Source organism: Silurus meridionalis, chromosome 4 (assembly GCF_014805685.1).
Source record: "Silurus meridionalis isolate SWU-2019-XX chromosome 4, ASM1480568v1, whole genome shotgun sequence".
In the NCBI taxonomy this organism is placed as follows: domain Eukaryota; kingdom Metazoa; phylum Chordata; class Actinopteri; order Siluriformes; family Siluridae; genus Silurus; species Silurus meridionalis.
The window spans coordinates 15,260,101-15,282,962 of record NC_060887.1 but is presented as its reverse complement, the minus strand read 5'-3'; the positions used below and the strand labels follow the sequence as shown (position 1 = coordinate 15,282,962).

The 22,862-nt window shown below is 40.9% G+C and overlaps 1 protein-coding gene across 1 annotated transcript in view; it reads left to right on the top strand.

Moving 5' to 3' along the window:
- The window catches only part of cdkal1 (CDK5 regulatory subunit associated protein 1-like 1), a 217,455-nt gene that overhangs the window by 108,867 nt on the left and 85,726 nt on the right, over positions 1–22,862 (top strand). Inside the window, exon 9 of the mRNA XM_046846802.1 lies at positions 19,656–19,822. Coding sequence (XP_046702758.1) covers positions 19,656–19,822 — 167 coding nt within the window. The remainder of the gene's footprint in view (positions 1–19,655; positions 19,823–22,862) is intronic.

Here is a 22,862-nt window from a genome sequence, read left to right as displayed (position 1 = left end):
AATGGGAAATGGTACACATATTCGATACACGCGTAACAGTACACACATTCAGTTCACATGTAACGGTAAACACATTTGGTACACATGTAACAGTAAACACATTCGGTAAACATATATCGGTGTACACATTCGGTAAACATGTAGCGGTACACACATTTGATAAACATAAACAGATTCGGTAAACATGTAACGGTAAACACATTCAGTTACGCGTGTAACGGTTTACACATTCAGTTACGCGTGTAACGGTTTACACATTCAGTTACGCATGTAACAGTACAGACATTTGATACACATGTAACTGTAGACATTCTGTACACATGTAACAGTACACATGTAACGGTTAACACATTCGGTACACATGTAACGGTACACACATTTGGTAAACATGTAATGCTACACACATTACGGTACACATGTTTCGGTACACCTATTGGTACATACACATACTAAGCAGGAAGTGGTAGCTCCAGTTGGGCTACTGATCGGAAGGTCAGGGGTTCACGCATTGGTATCGCCAAACTGCCTCTTTGGGCCCTTGAGCAAGGCCTATAACCCTCTGTGCACCAGGGGTGCCGTATCATGGCTGACCCTGCACTCTGACCCCAGCTTCTGAGCAAGCTGGGATATGCAAAGAACAAATTTCACTGTGCTGTAATGTATATGTGACAAATAAAGGCTATTCTGTTTTATTCTTCTAAGTGACTAGTGGCTAACGCTCGCGCTTTGGATTTTTGTTTTTTGTGTCATGTCCAGCTTTAAGAAGTACTGACAATTCCACATATTGAGAGAGTGAATAAATGAAGAATAGAAGAATGAAGACATTTGTTAAAGTTTGCTAAAATAAGCAGAACAGTTTAGTAGGTCATATCTTCAGAAAATGACATAATAAATGTAAAACACGCACGCATTTCCATACACATCTTCCCAATTAGTCCATAACAAATGTAAGCTATTAAATTTTTCCATTAATTTAATTGTATTTAATCAATTGAATTTGTGCAAATTTGATTGATTACTCAATTTAATCAATGTAATAAGTATATTGCGTTAATTTTATTTATTCTATTTTATTTTTATAAAATTGTCAAAATGTTATATTATTTAACCAAGTAGGCATTTTATTTAAAATTGTTTAAGAAATGTTAACTCTTAAATGTTGTTAATCACAAACGTTAATAATAATAAACCACTTTAATAAAAAAAATAAAAAAAACCCACAAACTGTGACTTCAAAACCGAAACATGTACAGACTTGTGAACTGTGTACCGTTACACCCCTTCTCTCGCGTCTCTCACACTCTTTCCACTCCCTCAGTCCAAGGCCATGGGGTTGTGTAACCCGATCACACCGCTGTGTCTGTGAATGCAGTAATAAAGCAGTGTTGATGGACGCGACCTAAATAATGCAGCAGAGTCGATCAGCCTAGTGCGCACTTCACGTAGTGTACCAACGGTGATCTTATCAAGGGAAACAGAACCTCACTGGATTTACACTGTTTTGTATCTTTGTGCTTTGTGTGCGGGTCTGTGTTCAATTTCAGCAGATTCACTCAAAACTCCTCTGTGTCTTCTTCATCGTCCAATCAGAGTGCTCTCTACATGGGGGGCTGCTGTCCAATCAGAATCTGTGATTTCACTTTGGTTTTGTGGAACACAAACGTTACTGTCGAAGCGCTAATATGAGTTCAATATGAGTTAAACAGCTGTGAAGGTTTTGCATGAAGCAAACAGCAATCGTACTATGGTGGAAGTTTTACCTGGTGATTTATATATTCAAAAATATACGATTCATTGTTTCAGAAAAACAAACAAACAAATAAACAAGCACGAAATAAATGTTGCTGTTACTGGCATTTGCGTTTGACCTTGACGACTGTCCAGGTGCTATAAATCTCCTATGTAGTCTTTCTGTGCACCTTAACCTGTGTGGTGTGTGTGTGTGTGTGTGTGTGTGTGTGTGTGTGTGTGTGTGTGCTGTATCCCAGGTCTCTTAACGTGTCCTTATGCACCATATGTTCCCTTCTTACCTTTAACACACTGATTTAATTTACACAGAGAACACACACACACACACCCCTAAACATTTGAAGTGTGTGTGTGAGAGAGAAAAAGAAAAGCTACACTGTGCACTTTGTGTTTTTGTGTTAAATGTGATGTGTGTAATCTGGACTGTAAACAGCAGCTGTCAAGGTCATATGATGCTGTTTTTCACACTCGCTCAGGTGCGCACACGTCCTCATGAAGTATCTTCTCAATTCAGCTTATCACCTCATCATCCCTCCATCCATCCCTCTCTCTACCTTATTATCCCTCCATCTATCCCTCTCTACCTCATCATCCCTCCATCCATACCTCTCTCTACCTTATAATCCCTCCATCCATCCCTCTCTCTACCTCATCATCCTTCCATCCATACCTCTTTCTACCTCATCCCTCAATCCATCTTTCTACATCTCATCACTCCATATATCCCTCTTTATATCTCATCTCTTCGTCTATCCCTTCCTACATCTTCTTATCTCTTAATATATCCTCTCTTTTATTAATCTATCTCTACATCTTCTTATCCCCACTTGTTTTTCTCCACATTTCATGCTTTCATCCATCCCTCTCTATAGCTCCTTATTTCTCCATGTATCTCACTCTACCTTTCTTATTTCCCTGTTACTTTCCATCTTCTCCTTCATTCATTTCATCACTCCATCCATCTACTTCCACATTTCTACAATCATCCCTCGTGCTTATTTTCTTTTTTCAAGTTTATTATTTGTTACTTCCTGTTTAATTTTGGTTATTAGTCTAACAGTGTGTATGTATTAGAATTGATTAATGGAGTTAATTACAGCAGGTGTGTGTGTGTTTGTGTGTTAATGCTATGAAGTTAATAAATGTTTTTTTACATAGTACAAACCCGATTCCAAAAAAGTTGAGACACTGAACAAATTGTGAATAAAAAAGGAATGCAATATTTTATTATTTTATTCACAGTAGAATATAGATAACATATCAAATGTTGAAAGACATTTTGAAATGTCATGCCAAATATTGCCTCATTTTGGATTTCATGAGAGCTACACATTCCAAAAAAGTTGGGACAGGTAGCAATAAGAGGCAGGAAAAGTTAAATGTACATAAGGAACAGCTGGAGGACCAATTTCCAATTTATTAGGTCAATTGGCAACATGATTGGGTATAAAAAGAGCCTCGGAGTGGCAGTGTCCCTCAAAAGTCAAGATGGGCAGCAATCATCCACCAGCAATGCTGAAAGGTATATCCAAGTTCTAGAACAAAATGTGCTCCCATCCAGACGTCGTTTCTTTTAGGGAAGACCTTGCATTTTCCAACATGACAATGCCAGACCACATACTGCATCAATTACAACATCATGGCTGTGTAGAAGAAGAATTTATTTGCAAATTAGGTGAAAAATAGGTATTTGGTCAAGATTTCTGTCTCTCACAGACCTGTAACTTCTTTTTAAAGAGGCTACTCTGTCCTCCATATGTTACCTGTATTAATGGCACCTGTTTGAACTTATCAGTATAAAAGACACCTGTACACAACCTCAAACAGTCAGACTCCAAACTCCACTATGGCCAAGACCAAAGAGCTGTCAAAGAACACCAGAAACAAAATTGTAGACCTGCACCAGGCTGGGAAGACTGAATCTGCAATAGGCAGCTTGGTGTGAAGAAATCAACTGTGGGAGCAATTATTAGAAAATGGAAGACATACAAGACCACTGATAATCTCCCTTGATCTGGGACGCCACGCAAGATCTCACCCCGTGCGGTCAAAATGATCACAAGAAGGTGAACAAAAACCCCAGAACCACAAGGTGGGACCTTGTGAATGACCTGCAGAGAGCTGGGACCAAAGTAACAAAGGCTACCATCAGTAACACACTACGCCGCCAGGGACTCAAATCCTGCAGTGCCAGACGTGTCCCCCTGCTTAAGCCAGTACATGTCCGGGCCCGTCTGAAGTTTGCTAGAGAGCATTTGGATGATCCAGAAGAGGATTGGGAGAATGTCATATGGTCAGATGAAACTAAAATAGAACTTTTTGGTAAAAACTCAACTTGTTGTGTTGGGAGGAGAAAGAATGCTGAGTTGCATTCAAAGAACATCATACCTACTGTGAAGCATGGGGGTGGAAACCTCATGCTTTGGGGCTGTTTCTCTGCAAAGGGACCAGGACGACTGATCCGTGTAAAGGAAAGAATGAATGGGGTCATGTATCGTGAGATTTTGAGTGAAAACCTCCTTCATCAGCAAGGGCATTGAAGATGAAACGTGGCTGGGTCTCTCAGCATGACAATGATCCCAAACACAATGCTTCGTAAGAAGCATTTCAAGGTCCTGGAGTGGCCTAGCCAGTGTCCAGATCTCAACCCAATAAAAAATCTTTGTAGGGAGTTAAAAATCTGTGTTGCCCAGCAACAGCCCCAAAACATCACTGCTCTAGAGGAGATCTGCATGGAGGAATGGGCCAAACTACCAGCAATAGTGTGTAAAAACCTTGTGGAGACTTACAGAAAACGTTTAATCTGTCATTGCCAACAAAGGGCATATAACAAAGTATTGAGATTAACTTTTGTTATTGACCAAATACTTATTTTCCACCATCATTTGCAAATAAATTCTTTAAAATCAGACAATGTGATTTTCAGGATTTTATTTCTCATTTTGTCTCTCATAGTTGAAGTGTACCTATGATGAAAATTACAGGCCCCTCTCTTTTTTTTTTAAGTGGGAGAACTTAGTGACTGACTAAATACTTTTTTGCCCCACTGTATGTTGTATTCTGAATAAAATATTGAAATTTGAAACTTTCACATCATTGCATTTTAATTGCAATTTTTTATTGTTTTATTTCACAATTTGTGTCCCAACTTTTTTGGAATCAGGTTTGTATATATTGTAATCCCACTTTCTAATCGGCTCTCTATCCTTTATTTGTATTTCTTTAATTTCTTTAGGAATTATTATTCTCTATTTTTTTTTCTCTGCGTGTGTGTCTGTGTGTGTCTGTGTGTGTCTGTGTGTGTCTGTGTGTGTCTGTGTGTGTAAGAGCAGAATTCCTGTTTCTCACACTCAGGACCAGGAAGGTTTTCTGTGCTTCTGTGGTCTTGTGTCAGTCAGGTCAAGGATCACGTGACCCTAAGAGAATTAGGTTACACAATATGTGTATTGTTAAGTGCAAGTAGACTTGTGTGTTTGTGGCAAACTGTAACCCTATACTCACAGTACCACACAAAGTTAACAGATCAGGCTTTTGTGCTTTTTTTTTTTTTTTTGCCAAAAGAACGTGTGTGTGTGTGTGTGTGTGTGTATGTGTATGTGTGTGTGTGTGTACAGTGGGAGAGCAGAGTCTGTGCATGTATAGTGGGGGAGGGTTGTGCATGTGGAGCATTTGTGTGTGCGTGCGTGTGTATGGTGGTTGATTGGTGTGTGTGTGTGTGGTACAGAGTTAAAGAGGGATAATTGTGTATCTTTGTGTGTGTGAGTTGGGGTGAATGGGTGGGAATGTTCACCTGAGCTCCAACAGGGGGCAGTGATGTTTACATTCACTCCTGGACAAAATCTCTCTCTCTCTCTCTCTCTCTTTCTCGCTCTCTCTCTCTCTCTCTCTCTCTCTCTCTCTCTCTCTCTCTCTCTCTCTCTATCTCTCTCTCTCTCTCTCTCTCTCTATATATATATATATATATATATATATATATATATATATATATATATATATTAGCTGGACAACTGCATTATGTACACCTTGCTCCTATTCCTTTCCTTACACCCTCTGTTCCCTACACCATGTACGGTGTACCCTGTACCAAACTTCCGACAAGCTATACCGCACTTAGACCTAATACCCTACTACCCTACACCATATTCTGTACACTACACGCTACACTCTACACCCTATACCCCACTACCTATACCTTACACACCACACCCTATACCCCACTCTCTACACCATACACACCACACCCTACACCTTCTATACAGCTCCCTATACCTTACACACCACACCCTACACCTTATATACCACACCCTATACCCTGTTTCCTATACCTTACACACCACACCCTATACTCCACTCCCTATACTCCACTCCCTACACACCACACCTATACCCCACTCCTTACACCATACACACCACACCTACACCTTACACACCACACTCTATACCCCACTCTCTACACCTTATTCACCACACCACACTCTATACCCCACTCCCTACACCTTACACACCACACCTACACCTACACACCACTCTATACCCCACTCCCTACACCTTACACACCACACCCTACACCTACACACCACACTCTATACCCCACTCCCTACACCTTACACACCACACCCACACCTACACACCACACCCTATACCCCACTCCCTACACCATACACACCACACCTTACACCTTACACACCACCCTATACCCCACTCCCACACCCTATACCCCACTCCCTACACCTTACACACCACACCCTATACCCCACTTCCTACACCATACACACCACACCCTACACCTACACACCACACCCTATACCCCACTCCCTACACCTAACACACCACACCTTACACACCACACCCAATTCCCCCACTCCCCACACCCTATACCCCACTTCCTACACCATACACATACACAGAAGCTTTTTTCTGGTTTGAAAGCTCCTTCTCTCAGAAAACTGTGTATGCCTCTCTTCATGCTGAAGGTACACGTTTGTTTAGTGTGTAGTGAAGATCGTTAATGAAGTGAGAGGAGGAGCCCGCTGTTTCCACTCCTCCACCCACTGTGTTTTAATCCTTCTCTTCATTTTCAAATCCTCCTGTTAGAACAGAGGGGGGGGTGAATGAGGGAGTGAGGGGGGGTGGAAAGACATGTACAGGCGTGATGGTGGTAGACAGTGAAGTGAGAGTTCTGTGTAAGTGTGTGAAAGAGAGAGAGAAAAAGTGTGTGTTTCATGTGTGTTCACATACTAATGAGATCCACAGGTAACAAGATGTTGACAAGGCGGCGACTCTAGCTGACATGCCCACTTTTCTGTGAGACGCACTCTGTCACACACACACACTCACACAGACATGCACACACATTGAAATGGGAAGTTTTTCTTTTGTCGTCTTAAGAAAACTAGAGGAAACTTTTAAAAACTGAGGTGTAAAATTACATCTGTGGAATAGAAATGGAGATGAATAGAGAGATGGAGAGCAAAAAAAAAGAGAAAGCGGGGAGAGGTTGAGAGAGTGAGGGATAGAAATGTAGAAGAAAATACAGAGATGATTGAAAAATAGAGATGCAAAGGGATAGAGATAAAAGAGAGATGCAGAAGAGGGTAAAGAGATGAAGAGGAGAAAAGTGAGCTAAAAAGAGAGAGATGGAGAGGACACAAGAGGAGATGAAGAAGACAAACACGAGATAGAGATGGGGAGAGATGAAGAAAGAAAGATTGACAGAGATGAAGTGGAGGAGTGAGAAATTCAGAGGAGGAGAGAGGTGGAGAGGAGGGGTGAGATGGGGAGAGATAAAGAGAAAGAAAGATTAACAGATGAAGAGGAGGAGTGAGAGATGAGGAGGAGTAAGAGATGGGGAGAGATAAAGAGGAGGTGTGAGATGGGGAGGGGATAAAGAGGAGGAGTGAGATGGAGAGAGAGAAAGAGGAGGAGTGAGGTGGGAGAGATGGCGAGAGATAAAGAGGAGGAATAAGATGGAGAGAGAGAGATAAAGAGGAGTGAGGTGGAGAGAGAGAGAGAGAGAGAGATAAAGAGGAGGAGTGAGATGGGGAGAGATGGAGAGAGAAAAGGAGGAGTGAGATGGGGAGAGATGGAGAGAGAGATAAAGAGGAGGAGTGAGATGGGGAGAGATGGAAAGAGAAAAGGAGGAGTGAGATGGGGAGAGATGGAGAGATAAAGAGGAGGAGTGAGATGGGGAGAGATGGAGAGAAAGAAGAGGAGTGAGATGGGGAGATGGAGAGAGAGAAAGAGGAGGAGTGTGATGGGAGAGATGGCGAGAGAGATAAAGAGGAGGTGTGATGGGAGAGATGGCGTGAGAGATAAAGAGGAGGAGTGAGATGAGAGAGAGATAAAGAGGAGGAGTGAGGTGGGGCGAGAGAGAGGAGTGTGATGGGAGAGATGGCGAGTGAGATAAAGAGGAGGGGTGAGATGGAGAGAATGATAAAGAGGAGGAGTGAGGTGGGAGAGATAAAGAGGAAGAGTGTGATGGGGAAAGATAGCGAGAGAGATAAAGAGGAGAACTGAGATGGAGAGAGAAAGAGGAGGAGTGTGATGGGAGAGATGGAAAGAGAGATAAAGAGAAGTGAGATGGGGAGAGATGGAGAGAGATAAAGAGAGGAGTGTGATGGAGAGAGATTGAGAGGGAAATAAAGAGGAGGCGTGAGATGGGGAGAGATGGAGAGAGATAAAGAGGAGGTGTGATGGGAGAGATGGAAAGAGAAAAGGAGGAGTGAGATGGGGAGAGATGGAGAGAGATAAAGAGGGGAGTGAGATGGAGAGAAAGAGGAGCAGTGAGGTGGGAGAGATGGAGAGAGATAAAGAGGAGCAGTGAGGTGGGAGAGATGGAGAAGAGAGATAAAGAAGAGGAGTGAGATGGAGAGAGATAAAGAGGAGCAGTGAGGTGGGAGAGATGGAGAGACATAAAGAGGGGGTGAGATGGAGAGAGATATAAAGAGGAGGAGTGAGATGGGGAGAGATGGAGAGAGAATGATAAAGAGGAGGAGTGAGATGGAGAGAGATAAAGAGGGGGTGAGATGGAGAGATATAAAGAGGGGGTGAGATGGAGAGATATAAAGAGGAGGAGTGAGATGGGGAGAGATGGAGAGAGAATGATAAAGAGGAGGAGTGAGATGGAGAGAGATAAAGAGGGGGTGAGATGGAGAGAGATATAAGAGGAGGAGTGAGATGGGGAGAAGTGGAGAGAGCGATAAAGAGGAGGAGTGAGATGGAGAAAGAGATAAAGAGGGGGTGAGATGGAGAGAGATATAAAGAGGAAGAGTGAGATGGGGAGAGATGGAGAGAGAATGATAAAGAGGAGGAGTGAGATTGAGAGAGATAAAGAGGGGAGTGAGATGGAGAGAGATAAAGAGGGGAGTAAGATGGGGAGAGATGGAGAGAGAGCGATAAAGAGGACGAGTGAGATGGAGAAAGAGATAAAGAGGGGGAGTGAGATGGAGAGAGAGCAATAAAGAGGAGGAGTGAGATGGGGAGAGATGGATAGAGAGAAAGGAGGAGCATGAAAGTAATGAATTACTTGTTCATTGTCAGAAGATTATTATTAGAGCTGCGAGATTAAAAACAAGCTCCGCCTTTACCAAACTTCGCCTTCATCCTAATCTACATCCTGTTTTATATTTAAATGTTAAAATCTCCAATACAGAACCATACAGAGAGAAAGAGTCATAGAGAAAAGTGAAAAATTCAGAGAAAAAAAAGAGAGAAAAAAAACACATTTTTATTATTTATCAATGTTTATCCTTTAAAAAAATAATATTTTGGTTAAATGTCTAATAAAAGCTGGATATTCAGATTAGTGATTTTTTCCCCTTCAGAAATCTTTTTTTTTAATTCAGTCAACTCTTTTCTGCATTCGGAATTATTATTACTGAAATTATTAGTGTAGTGTAAACGGAATAAAAATGTCATGCTGTCGGGGTCCAGTGGAAATAAGCAGCATGAGCTCGTGTTTGTGCTTTTTTTGGTTTTACTCCAGGCATTAGCTTAGCGCTTAGCACTACAGGAGCCGTCCTTCCAGCTTTTAGTCCATTTGCCAACTTTAATATCAGCAGAGATCCGTCATGTTTAAACATCACCTTCCCACCAGGCCATGTTCCCTGAGCTTTCAGGGAGTCTGAGAAGTGGAGAAAGAGCTACTGTAGGTGCCCACCGAGGCCGCAGGAGGTCCTGGAACAGCAACTTTTACTTGATTTCTTCCACTCCATCACTTTATATTCGAAGCTTACAGGCAAGAAAAAGTGACGACGCTCCTAGTAGGCGATCGATAATGTAGCAGAGCAGCCTATTTCTCCCACAGCAAGGGTAAAACCTCAGAGGATTATGGCCTGACAGGAACCTGCAGCTGTCTCCAGGCTGATCTCCATCTCACATCCGACTTACACAAACTACAAATAGTCTCAGACAGTGCTGAACTTTGTTCTTTGTTCAGTTACAGTACAGATACAAGCCTGGGCTGAAATTTCATCATTCATTAATTCATTTATCTATTAGCTTCTAAGCACTTGCATGTGTTTTACTTCTCTTTCTGACTAAACCGTAGGGTAATTTTTATAGGTAAATTGTGGGGAAAAAAGGAGGAGAATAAAAGGGTAACACACCAATCGTAGCTACCTAAACGTAGCTATGCCTTGATCCTTACACCTGTTGCGACCAGAGCGCAACACCATGATCATAACACCAGCAGAGTAGCAACCCCGTGTTATACCCTAATCATAACACCAGCAGAGTAACAACCCTGTGTCACACCCTGATCATAACACCAGCAGAGTAACAACCCTGTGTTACACCCTGATCATAACACCAGCAGAGTGACAACCCTGTGTTACACCCTGATCATAACACCAGCAGAGTGACAACCCTGTGTAACACCCTGATCATAACACCAGCAGAGTGACAACCCTGTGTAACACCCTGATCATAACACGAACAGAGTAACAACCCTGTGTTACACCCTGATCGTAACACCAGCAGAGTAACAATCCTGTGTTACACCCTGATCGTAACACCAGCAGAGTAACAACCCTGTGTTACACCCTGATCGTAACAACCCTGTGTTACACCCTGATCGTAACACCAGCAGAGTGACAACCCTGTGTTACACCCTGATCGTAACACCAGCAGAGTAACAACCCTGTGTTACACCCTGAACATTACACCAGCAGAGTAACAACCCTGTGTTACACCCTGAACATTACACCAGCAGAGTAACAACCCTGTGTTACACCCTGATCATAACACTAGCAGAGTAACAACCCTGTGTTATACCCTGATCATTACACCAGCAGAGTAGCAACCCTGTGTTACACACTGAACATTACACCAGCAGAGTAACAACCCTGTGTTACACCCTGATCATAACACTAGCAGAGTAACAACCCTGTGTTACACCCTGATCATTACACTAGCAGAGTAGCAACCCTGTGTTACACCCTGATCATTACACCAGCAGAGTATCAACCCTGTGTTACACCTGATCATTATACCAGCAGAGTAACAACCCTGTGTTACACCCTGATCATAACACCAGCAGAGTAACAACCCTGTGTCACACCCTGATCATAACACCAGCAGAGTAACAACCCTGTGTCACACCCTGATCATTACACCAGCAGAGTAACAACCTGTGTTACACCCTGAACATTACACCAGCAGAGTAACAACCCTGTGTTACACCCTGATCATAACACTAGCAGAGTAACAACCCTGTGTTATACCCTGATCATTACACCAGCAGAGTAGCAACCCTGTGTTACACACTGAACATTACACCAGCAGGTAACAACCCTGTGTTACACCCTGATCATAACACTAGCAGAGTAACAACCCTGTGTTACACCCTGATCATTACACTAGCAGAGTAGCAACCCTGTGTTACACCCTGATCATTACACCAGCAGAGTATCAACCCTGTGTTACACCCTGATCATTATACCAGCAGAGTAACAACCCTGTGTTACACCCTGATCATAACACCAGCAGAGTAACAACCCTGTGTCACACCCTGATCATAACACCAGCAGAGTAACAACCCTGTGTCACACCCTGATCATTACACCAGCAGAGTAACAACCCTGTGTTACACCCTGATCATAACATCAGCAGAGTAACAACCCTGTGTTACACCCTGATAATTATACCAGCAGAGTAACAACCCTGTGTTACACCCTGATAATTATATCAGCAGAGTCTAATCATAGCTGCCTAAATGTAACACTTTAATCGTAACAACTCTGTTGTAGCTACCTGAGCTTAACACCATAAGAGTAGCTACCTCAGTATAACATCTCAACTATAACCCCCAGAAAGTACTATAGCAACCTCAGCATAACACCCCAATCATTGCTAGCTGAGCATAACACTTTGATCAGACCCGTAGCTCACCCCCTGATTGTACCACCAGCAGAGCATCAATCTGAGTGTAATCACTGCGCAGCACGCTGAGCGTAACTGAACATGCATAGCAACCCTTTGGCTAAGAAGCAGAACCTAGTAAACTGAGCGTAACACCAAGAATGTAGCAAACCAAGCGCAGAAATCCCTTCATAACCTGCACATAACAACCCAAACATAACCCCCTGCCAAACAACGAAAGAAAGAAATCTTGATGATAATTTGTTCCCTGTGCATTTGATCATAATATACACGTCAAATACTGAAATGTGAGTTGAGTGATGTAACTTGTTGAATAATATGTGAAGCGTGAAGTAAAAAGTTTTTTTTTTTTTTTTAGCAGTGTGTGCAGTCGAGTGTGGCGGCAATTAAAATCTCACCATTTCGAGACTAATTAGCGTCAAGGTGCACTTTCCATCAGGGACACGGAGTTCAGACTAACTACACTATTCACTTCCTAAAGCCTTTTAACACACTTGTGGAAGCGATCTGAGCCAACACATCACATCAGAGAGAGAGAGAGACTTCCATATTGATTTATAAACGCTCTCCTGTGTGTCATATCTGAGCCGTGAGGTTAATAAATACCCTGTGGAAATTTTCAGATATTACAGGAAAAAACTCAAATTAAGTTCAAATATTGTATACATAGGACAAACATATATAACAGTACAGGAGTATATAAAAAAGAGAGAGAAAGAAAGAAATATGAAGGAATAATATTTTTGACTGTACACGTTTTGAAAGAAACCTTACACTTAGTGAAACAAATTCCTCTTGACTGCTCACATAAAGGCTGCGGCTGAGGAAACCCATCGGAAATCCCCGTGTAATTATTGCTGAGCTTCATTATTACCAAGACGGTGTTTAAGTACTTCCCCGAGCCAGTGTACATGGTCCTCCTCAAAACAAAGGAGAACCGATGGCCATCCTTCCAGAATATTGTATACCAACGAGTGTTTTAAAGCCCGAGTCACATTAACAATGTCAGGAATTCACTCCGAGGCCGACGCAATGTCTGCCACAGGATTACTGAGGACAGTTAAGAATTTGTGAACTCAGACGAGGATATTAACTTTCCAGCTTATAGACACAGCAAAGTGAATCCCAGACCGGATCCCACTACTTTTTTTTTCCTTCTTTCATGAGATTCTGTTACTTCAAGGCTTTAGCTCTCAATCCAGCCTTGTGCAATAATGCATACGTTTTGCATACGATTATGATTAAGACTATTGGGACATGTTTTTCTCGGCCCACGGTTCTTTACATTTCACAAATATATTACCGTATTTTTCGGACTATAAGCCGCTACTTTTCTCCTACGTTTTGAACGCTACGGCTTAAACAACGAAGCGGCTAATTTATGAATTTTTTCTGGGTTTTTCACAGTTTCACAAACTTCAAGCCAAAAAACTGAGCGACATAACATTAGACCAAAAAAACACACCTCACCTGTGTTCTGAGCTGCATGGCATCGGGAGAAAATACTTTTTTTTTTTAAACGCACGACGATGCCAAAAGATAAACTCCCGAGAGAAATAGTTGTGAAAGGAAGGAGGAAGACAGTGAACAATGACTTTCTCGTTGAGTCTGGGTGATGGGAGAGCTCGCTAACTCCAGTTACAACAGAAATCGTATAAGCACAGACAGGTTTCCAAAACTCGTGCTTTTTTATTTTTCTTGGCAACAGCGCTATGGGTTAGTCAAAGAAACGTAGAAATGAGCATCAGAAAATAATAAGGACATAATCCTCGGTCTTGCACACGTGCAGTAATAGCGGAAAAATGCAGTGGCACACTATTCCCAAAATACCGCTCTGCTCCTAAAGGAAGCGCAACATATTTCACCCATTACACCGTGTGTAACGTGTCTTTCGTTAAAGCCTGTGTAAAGTTCATTAGTGTAGACATGGCTTATAGACAGGTGCGGCTTATTTATGTTAAAAATAAAAATATTTGTAAAATTCAGTGGGTGCGGCTTATATATGGGTGCACTTTATAGTCCGGAAATTACGGTAAATAGGATTTGGGGATCAATAAACTTATGGATTAACAGAGTAGCGTCGAGAATGGATTTGGACCGTACTTACCGTCAGCAGCGGCTCAGGACCACAAGTTGCTGGGCTCAACAACGATGAACTGTAATGAATGGACATCCAAACGAGGACGGGTTCCCTCTTGAGTCTGGTTTCTCTCAAGGTTTCTTCCCTGTGCCGTCTCTGGGAGTTTTTTTCTTGCCGATTTCGCCACCAGCTCACTCATTAGAGACAAATTTACACTTATAAGGAACAAGCGTATACATTCTTTATCACCTCTTTACATTTGTAAAGCCGTGTTGAGACCATGTCCACTGGTAAAAGCGCTATACAAATCAGAATGAATTGAATTATGAGAGAGTGATCTGGTGTTTGCTTTGAAATCGTAGAACGATTTTGGACAATGACCGTAAAATGAATGAAATTCACTTAAAGCTGTATTTTATGCTATTGTTCCATCTCCAGAAGACTCAATTAAAAATCAATTACACTTTTTGTGTTTTTCTTTCCACCCCACATCTGTTTGGAGCACAAGGTGTTAAAAAATTCGTTTAGAGAAGTCCCTGGAAAAGCTGAAGTCATTTGTTTGAGGCTATTAGATATTCATTAGTAGGAATGTGAAAAGGGGGCAGATGTAATGATCAGGGTGCTGAGGGACGAGAGGCCAGGGATCGGACGCAGTTTTAATGAAGGCTGTGGGATTATTGACATCTGCTGCACCATGTGGACTAATGTTACACTGGAAAGCTAGCTCGTTACGTCGGCATGCTCATTCCAACTGCACTCCTTCTCAACAAATCCCTCGGATGAAACTTTTCTATGCTAGCAGCTCAGTCTTTAGTATTGCTTTAGATCCAGTCTCGATATCCCGAATCGGATTCATCCCATTTTAGCCCATTTTAGTCCATTTGAGTCCACTTGAGTGAATGAACGGGTCTTCAATTAAAAAAAAAAGAAACTTTGCTAATAGACTATTGTCCAGATTAGCACTTGGCAGCAGTTTTTTTTTCCTGCTTACCTCTTGAACAATGTAGGTATAGAAAAAAGAGAGAGAGAGAGAGAGAGAGAGAGAGGTGCAGCTAATTAAAATTTTTAAAAAGATGAATAAATAAAAGAATAAATTCCACGTCTTCAGACAATTATCTTCGTCTGTGGCTGTGAAAAGGCACAGAATCCCATCAGGACTTTCACTTCTCACCTCCGCTGATGAACAGAATCAGAAATGAGGCCTTTTGTGGCGGCAAATGGGACGAGAGAAGGAGACACCGGAGTTAACATGCTTCCTCGAAGCTCCTGTATTCTGTTCCCATTCTCCTCGGAAGTTCTTCATGAAGAGAGGAGAATAAGAGAAAGAAAACAGAGGATACGGAAGCGTGTGTGATCGAGATATTCGCAATCCTCCTCATCTCATATCACTTATTTAAATCCAACACAGAGAGGTCAAAAAAAGTGCTAATGTTCAAGACCTGTGTGTGTGTGGAAATATTTAATCGTCTCCACACTGTCGTGGTATCCGCTGACTCCGGTTACATTATTTTATATTCTTTGACCTGTCAACCTTTACACCCTGAATAGAATACTCAAGAATACTGCGATATCTTGTCAGCATGTGAAGCTGGAATGATTAACATGTGTAGGTGTATTTAATGACTGCGGCTGCACATATTAGTTTCCCCACATGTGCCGTTCGTGTTTGTCTTTACCTCTTACATTCCTTTGATTTATATAATATATAATGTCTGCAACAAATCAGTCCGTGTTTGGCTCCTCTAATTAGTGATTTCTCTGTATCTCCTCTGTATAGAAGTGCAAAACTTCCTGATTGGTCGTGGCAATTGGACGAACAGAGACAAAACACGCATTTTATTTTTTATTTTTTTTTGTCTTGGGTTTGTTCAGTTTTCATACACACTCCAAATCCACTACACAAGCCACCTGCATTGTATTTTTTTTTTTCTTTTTGTTTTTTTACTTTCCTCATTTGTGTTCAATAGCCTTGGCACCCCTGTGTATTTGTCTTAATTCATGATATTAAATCTCAAAGACTGGTGTTTTGTCTTTCCACCACTTTCCCAGTTGTAAATGTGAAAAGTCACACGCGGAGTGCATTTTGCAGCGTCTCGCACAGCAACTCGCTGACTTCTCCCGGAGCAGGTAGATGGCTGTAATGGCATCGTTGGGATTTGAGCGCCGACTCGGTGCGGATTTCAGCAGCATTAAGCTCCATTTGGTAAAGGTCATTTTTTTTTTAAATCCGAATCCACTTTAACTAGTCGATTGCAGAAAATGCCTGTAAGCTTCTGTAGCCGACATACTCTATTATTTACAGCAAAAAAAAGAGAAAAGGTGAACATCGACGCGTCCGAGTGCCTATTGAGCGTTAAGATGTGAACTTTGCTTCAGGTTGTAAGAACTTTTTTTTTTTTGTGTAAAAACTTTAACCACCCTGTTCATTAATTGTAATATTTTGCTGTCTGTTTGCATTGCTAGTCACTTGCATAACCTCAAAAGATCCTCTGATTTAAAACTTTTTTTAGACAAAAGCCATTTTCATTCGGCCGCTAGGTGCTGAGGAATTTTTCTGGAGCAAATAAAAAGCTATTTTCCACAAACGAAGAAAAGTGTCTACAGAACCATCATTCTTTATTACAGATATTATGATTTTTTTTTTTTCGTTTTTTTATTCTATTTTTGTTTTTTGCATCGCTAGTTTGAGCTTTGTCTGTGTGTTTGAACGTAAATATGGTATAAATATGAATAAAAATGTGTGAAGATTGTGAGGATTGAAAGGGTAATGCCAGGCTGGTGATACAAAGGTGTATCCTGTAGATACTACAAGCGAAAGCACCAAAAAAGTGAGATTTCCTTTTTGTACTCTGTTCAGGTTTTTTTTTTGGTGAGTTGTGAGTGCCTTCGGTTTTTTTTTTGAGTGCAACTTGATGAGTTCTGTTGTCTCTAAAGAGCTGACGAGACGCTCTGTTCGGTGATGGTGCGGGAAGCTTATTGCGAGAGAGTCGGAGGAACATCACAACATCGCTCTATCTGTGAACAAGCGGCTCGCGTCACCACACACGTGTCGTCTTTTATCTGCGGAGAGGATTTCACGCCGGGAGAGAGAGGATTACAGGACATTATCTCTCAAATCTGTCTTATCTCTGATCTCCGAGACAGAACTGGACCTGAAATGCTGTGATTAGCATAAACACGGAGCGACTGTGACGAGCGAGGAACTTCAGTAGGAATCGAAGATCTGAATTGTACCACAGCAAAAGAAAAATAATTGAAAACTTAAAAACATACATTTAACAATCATGTACTTACATATACACACACCCCAGATATCACTATACTGTAGATCCAAATTTAGTGCATGTGTGTGTAGATTTATTAGACACACTGTGTGTGTGTGTTTGTGTACAGATTTCTTTTGTGATTGTGACATAAAAGACCATCATGTCATCCTATAAACACCTGCCCACACGTACACCCGTTCCCTTGTCTCTCTCTCTGAACAGGAAGTGTGTGAACTGTTGTAATGGTGGTGACCCTGTGTGTACGTTTATGAAGTTAACGAGATTTTCCAGGTTTTTTTTTTTTAAGGTGACCCTCAGTGTGTTTTTGGGTTGTACCTATAAACGTGTGTATGTGTTGGAGCAGAAGCAGCTGTTTCCTACGCAAGCACACACACGGCTTTTCCAAATAATCCCCATTTCTTTTTCTCTCTATGTGGAAAAATTCACATCCACCCATAGTGTGTGTGTGAGTGTGAGTGTGTGTGTGAAGTATGGGGTAGGATAACACTGATTATTTCACATTTAATGGAAACATACACCATGTTTGTACCTGCATGAGCACTTGTTTTACACAGTATTTACTGTTGATCTCTGTGTGTGTGTGTGTGTGTGTGTGTGTGTGTGTGTGCGATATTTAATCATTTGAAATGTATGTTCCTATAAGATGTTTGAGATAAGCAGAGAAGTCATATACAGGTGAATTGTACACGTTGTACCGGACGTTAAACAGCAGCACTGGGTTTCTTTCTGCTGCTCTTGTTAAAATGTAATATTTCATATTTTTTAAAACTGTAATATTTGCTGATTATATATTTATTTATTTACTTTAGTTAGATTTTTTTTTTTTAATCGCATTTTTAAAAATGTTTATTTTAATGTATCTCCTGACCATTAATTAGAAATGCACTAGTAAACAAAAACTAAAGAAATGTTTTGTTATACATGTTATGAAGCTGCTCTGCATATGGAACCTGCTCTTTAGTACTGTTCTAGAACTGAATCAGGACGAGGAGTGTCCTGTCTGCTGGACATGTTTTCTGAGAATACCAGATTAAGTATACGATCCATACGATCACTATACATTAATAATGCACACACAAAGCCTCATGTTCTGCTAATGGACCCGATCTGAGTAGAACTCTGTTCTTGCCTGCATGACCCACACACACACACACTCTTTTACGTGTGTCTAATGATCCTCCGTCCATTAAAGCAGCCGGAAAAATAACGTGACCGTTTTCCGGGTGAATGCTAATGTCCGATGCGAGTTTCCGTCATTACGGAGTTCTTTCTCCGTACAAAAATGCGGCCGATTCGTCTTTCACCGAGTCGTTAATGTTCTCATCAGAGCCGCTCGGTTCTCAAGGTGCTTTAAATGAAAGTGTGAAAAGTTCCGTAATAATCTGGATGCGTTCGACCCTCAAAGCCTGGACTTTAAGGTTATATCAGTGTAGTGCTCTGCTGTGTTGTCTAGCAGCATGCACATGCACCTTAAAGGTTCTCTGTAGCACCCTACAAGTGCTTTCTTGTTTTTTTTTTCACATCAAACATGGGACCTCTTTAGGAAGCACAAAATCCAGAAATAAGCTTTTGACACGTTCTATGGTTGTACTGTCTTCCTAAGAAATTTCTTCAAGCATTCCTCAAGGCTTTAGTAGGTAATTAATTGTTCTCAGTATTCTAAAGTGGTTGTGTTTGGAAATTGTGATATAAAGTGTTTATCCAATTTCTAAACATATACCCTCTGAATAGACATAGAGAATTAATGGTTCTGGACATCCTGATAATTCTTAACCTCTGCTTGAAACACATTGACAGGGGAACACACTTTATTGTCGTTTTATATGCAAGAGGAATTTGAAAATGTTCAAGATAAGAATAATGGTTCATTCTTTCCCTCATGTCCAACAATAAGGGATCAGTGAAAACCTTTTGTTCCGATTCCCAAGTGAACCTTTGTGTCCTAGGTTCCTTCTAAAACTCATAGGTGTTCTTGAACTTAGGCCTTTGTGGTTTGAGGTGGGGGTGTGAAGGGTTGCCTTAAGGGGTACGTAAAAATCCCTAAAGCAAGTGTTTAAATTTTCAAAGTATTGCCAAATTGGGACCTTCTTGAGAACTTCTTTCTAACCACAACCGGTGGAATTTTGCTCATTGTGTGTGTGTGTTATTCTGGGTTTTAGAGGGAGTGTGTGAAATCTGGCTGACGAGCGAGGACACGGGGGCTTACGGGAGGGACATCGGTACGGATCTCCCCACACTGCTATGGGAGCTGGTGAAGGAGATCCCTGATGGCTGCATGCTCCGCCTGGGCATGACCAACCCACCCTACATCCTTGAGCACCTGGAGGTGAGTCTGAGCTTCTACGAAGGTCTTGCAGAGACCCAGCATGATTTCTTTTGTACTACATTGCTACACATACCTTCCTTATTCCGTTTGTAGTGACTCATAAAGGTTCCTCAGTAGTTCTGGATTTGTTTAACAGTCCTATCTTTCTAAGAGTGAACCCTCTTCTTTAGGGTTCTCCATTAAAACACTGGTACAAGTAAATAGCTTTTTATTTCTCTGTTTTCTTCAGATTTCAGTGTAGGAACGATTCATTTGCAGAGGTTAATTGAGGTTATAATTTAGACCCTGCTCATGCGCAGTCTATTTCTGCATGGTTACATCTGAATTAAAAAGCGATAAAAACGTGACTTTCCTCTTTCCTTGAATGATGGGAATGAACAATTAAATGTTAATTAGAACCGGGATTGTTGGTGCGCCGGCGCTAATTTAGCGTTCCACTCCAGTTTGCTATTTTGATGTGCTCAGCAGTTCCACTTTAATGCTTTCCTGCTTTATTAATGTTTTGGAGCGTTCTGGAGCCGGTTCTATCCATTCATTATCAGCCAAGTGGAAGATCGCAGCAGCAGTCAGAACGGTGATACGTGACACGCAAAACGTTTGCCACTTTGAGAGGAGGAAAATGATGAACGTCTGATATTCAGGGTTTTCTCTGAGGGAGTGGATTTCCCTGTGGAGCGAACCTTTAAAGGTTGTCTGTCGAGTCCTTCGGGGAATTGGTTTGGCTTCAGAAAGGGTTTTAGGTTGAATTTTTTCTTCTTTTTTTTTTTTTGGAAGAACCAATGAAGCACCACAGGGAAAAAGTGTATTTTTTTTAATAGCTAGAAGATGCCAGGAATTCCTTATGGAACTTATGATTGAGAAACTCTTATAGAAAGGGTTCCTCCAGCAGGACAACCAAGAAACTCTTTAAGAGGTAAACATTTTATTTGGTATTTTATGTAATGTTTGAGGAACCACATAGAAAAAGAAATGGTTCCTCATATGTTGTTCAAAATTGTCTACATGGAGCCCTAAATGAAAGAGAAAACAATTTTTAATTTACAACTTTTGTGTTCCCTTTAAAGGAATAGTATACACTTCGGGTTCTGTAGCAGCAGGTTCTTGAAAATGGTGAAGCCTTATGGTTTCTGAGGTTCCCACAGTTCTTTTATCATCATAGTGCCTTGTGTTAATGGAAGCCAACGGTTGTAGGGTCTACGTAGAACCTCCGAGGCTCTTTAGTTGTTGTGGTATTACTTATTCCTTTGGCGTTCTTGTGCATATTAGTGTGAAGTTGGTGTCTCGTGAGCACTAATCACCTGAACTCCTATATCTAGTAGTCTTTTTGGGTGAAGAGAACTTCAGTGAAGTCAGAGGCAGGCTGAATGGGACGGAAACACAGGTCAGGGTTAATGAAACGTTCCACTGGGTGGGTACAGACAGCTCCTGATTTCGCTCATTAAGTCTCTCTTCACGTTCTCTAAAGAGGCTCGATGCCACTGGAGAAGAACCGAGGAGACGAGAAGCAGAAAACCGAGACCTCACCGGCTGTTTTTTTTCCTTCTCTCTCTGACCGAGGCTGCTTTTATTCATGAGGCACAGGTAAATAGGTGTTAGATCAGAGGTGAAGGTTCTGCACTAGTGACTGTAAGGCTGTGAGTTCAAATCCCAGGACAACCAATGAGTCACTGTTGGGCTCTAGATTGAGAACCTTATTCTTTAACTTGGTTTATTATTTAAGGCTGTACCACATGCTGTGGTGAATAATTTATAATAAAATATATTCTAATTACAATAGGTGGGGTTAATAATGAGTGATACATAATTAACATGGACACTTTTGAATATTCTTAAATATTCACTGTTCAGAGATGATATTTATATATATATATATATATATATATATACTGTATATAGGCTGTCAAAATTTAAGTTAATAGCACACTAACGATAATTAATATTAACGGCACTAATGACAATTATTAAAAATATCAGTAAATCTAAAAGGGGCGAAATTGAAACCTGCAATGCAACACATTTATTCACAACGTCTTTACTCAGATATAAAAAAAAATTAACTCCACCGGAAAATTATTTTTAATCAGTAAGTCTCAAATCATGCACCAAAATCTGCCAAGACACACAAACGGCAATTAAAACCGGTTATGTCCTGATAATTTATGTAATTTAACACCATAATTACTTTAAAAAGATTAAAACAATATTTTGTCTTCATGCTCCATGTTGAGTATGGTGTCACTAGTTATAAACATACATTTGCACAAAGCATCCATATTTGTCCATGGCCATGTTGATTAGAGTATTAACAACTTGAAAAGTATTCATTTAAGGTACATTTAGAAAATATAAAAATGTGCGATTTTGTTGCGATTAATCAAGAGTTAACTGGCGGTAATCGTGCGATTATTAAATATTTTAATCGATTGACAGCTTTTTATAGTACCGTATTTTTTTTATAGTAGCAATATTTTCCAAACCAATGAAACTATGTTAAATCAGATGCGCTCCCACTGAATCGGGCCACACCACATCATAAATATGGATGAGGTTCCTCTGACGTTTGACCTGCCGCTCACTCGGACTGGCAACAGGAAATGCGAATCATTCGTCACGCTGAAAACAACCGGGCATGAAAAAACACACTTCACCTGTGTTCTGAGCTGCATCGGGAGAAAAGATTCACCGATGGTGATTTTTAAACGCACAACAATGACACAAAAAAAAGTCCCAAGAGAAATTTTAGTGAAAGGAAGGAGGAAGACAGTGAACAATGACTTTCTTGGTAGGCTACTGTTTAGATACAAGCCGTGTAACAGTCACTGTCTTTCGTTAATGCCTGTGTAAAGTTCATTTAATTCAGCTTATAGACAGGTGCGGCTTATTTATGTATAAAATTAAAATCTTTGTAAAATTCAGTGTGTGCGGCTTATATTTGGGTGCGCTTAATAGTCCGGACATTGCGGTAATTCATATAGTAAATCATACAGTAAATATAAGTATTTAGTACATATCTGGCATTTGAGTCAGGCTATTTACGAGT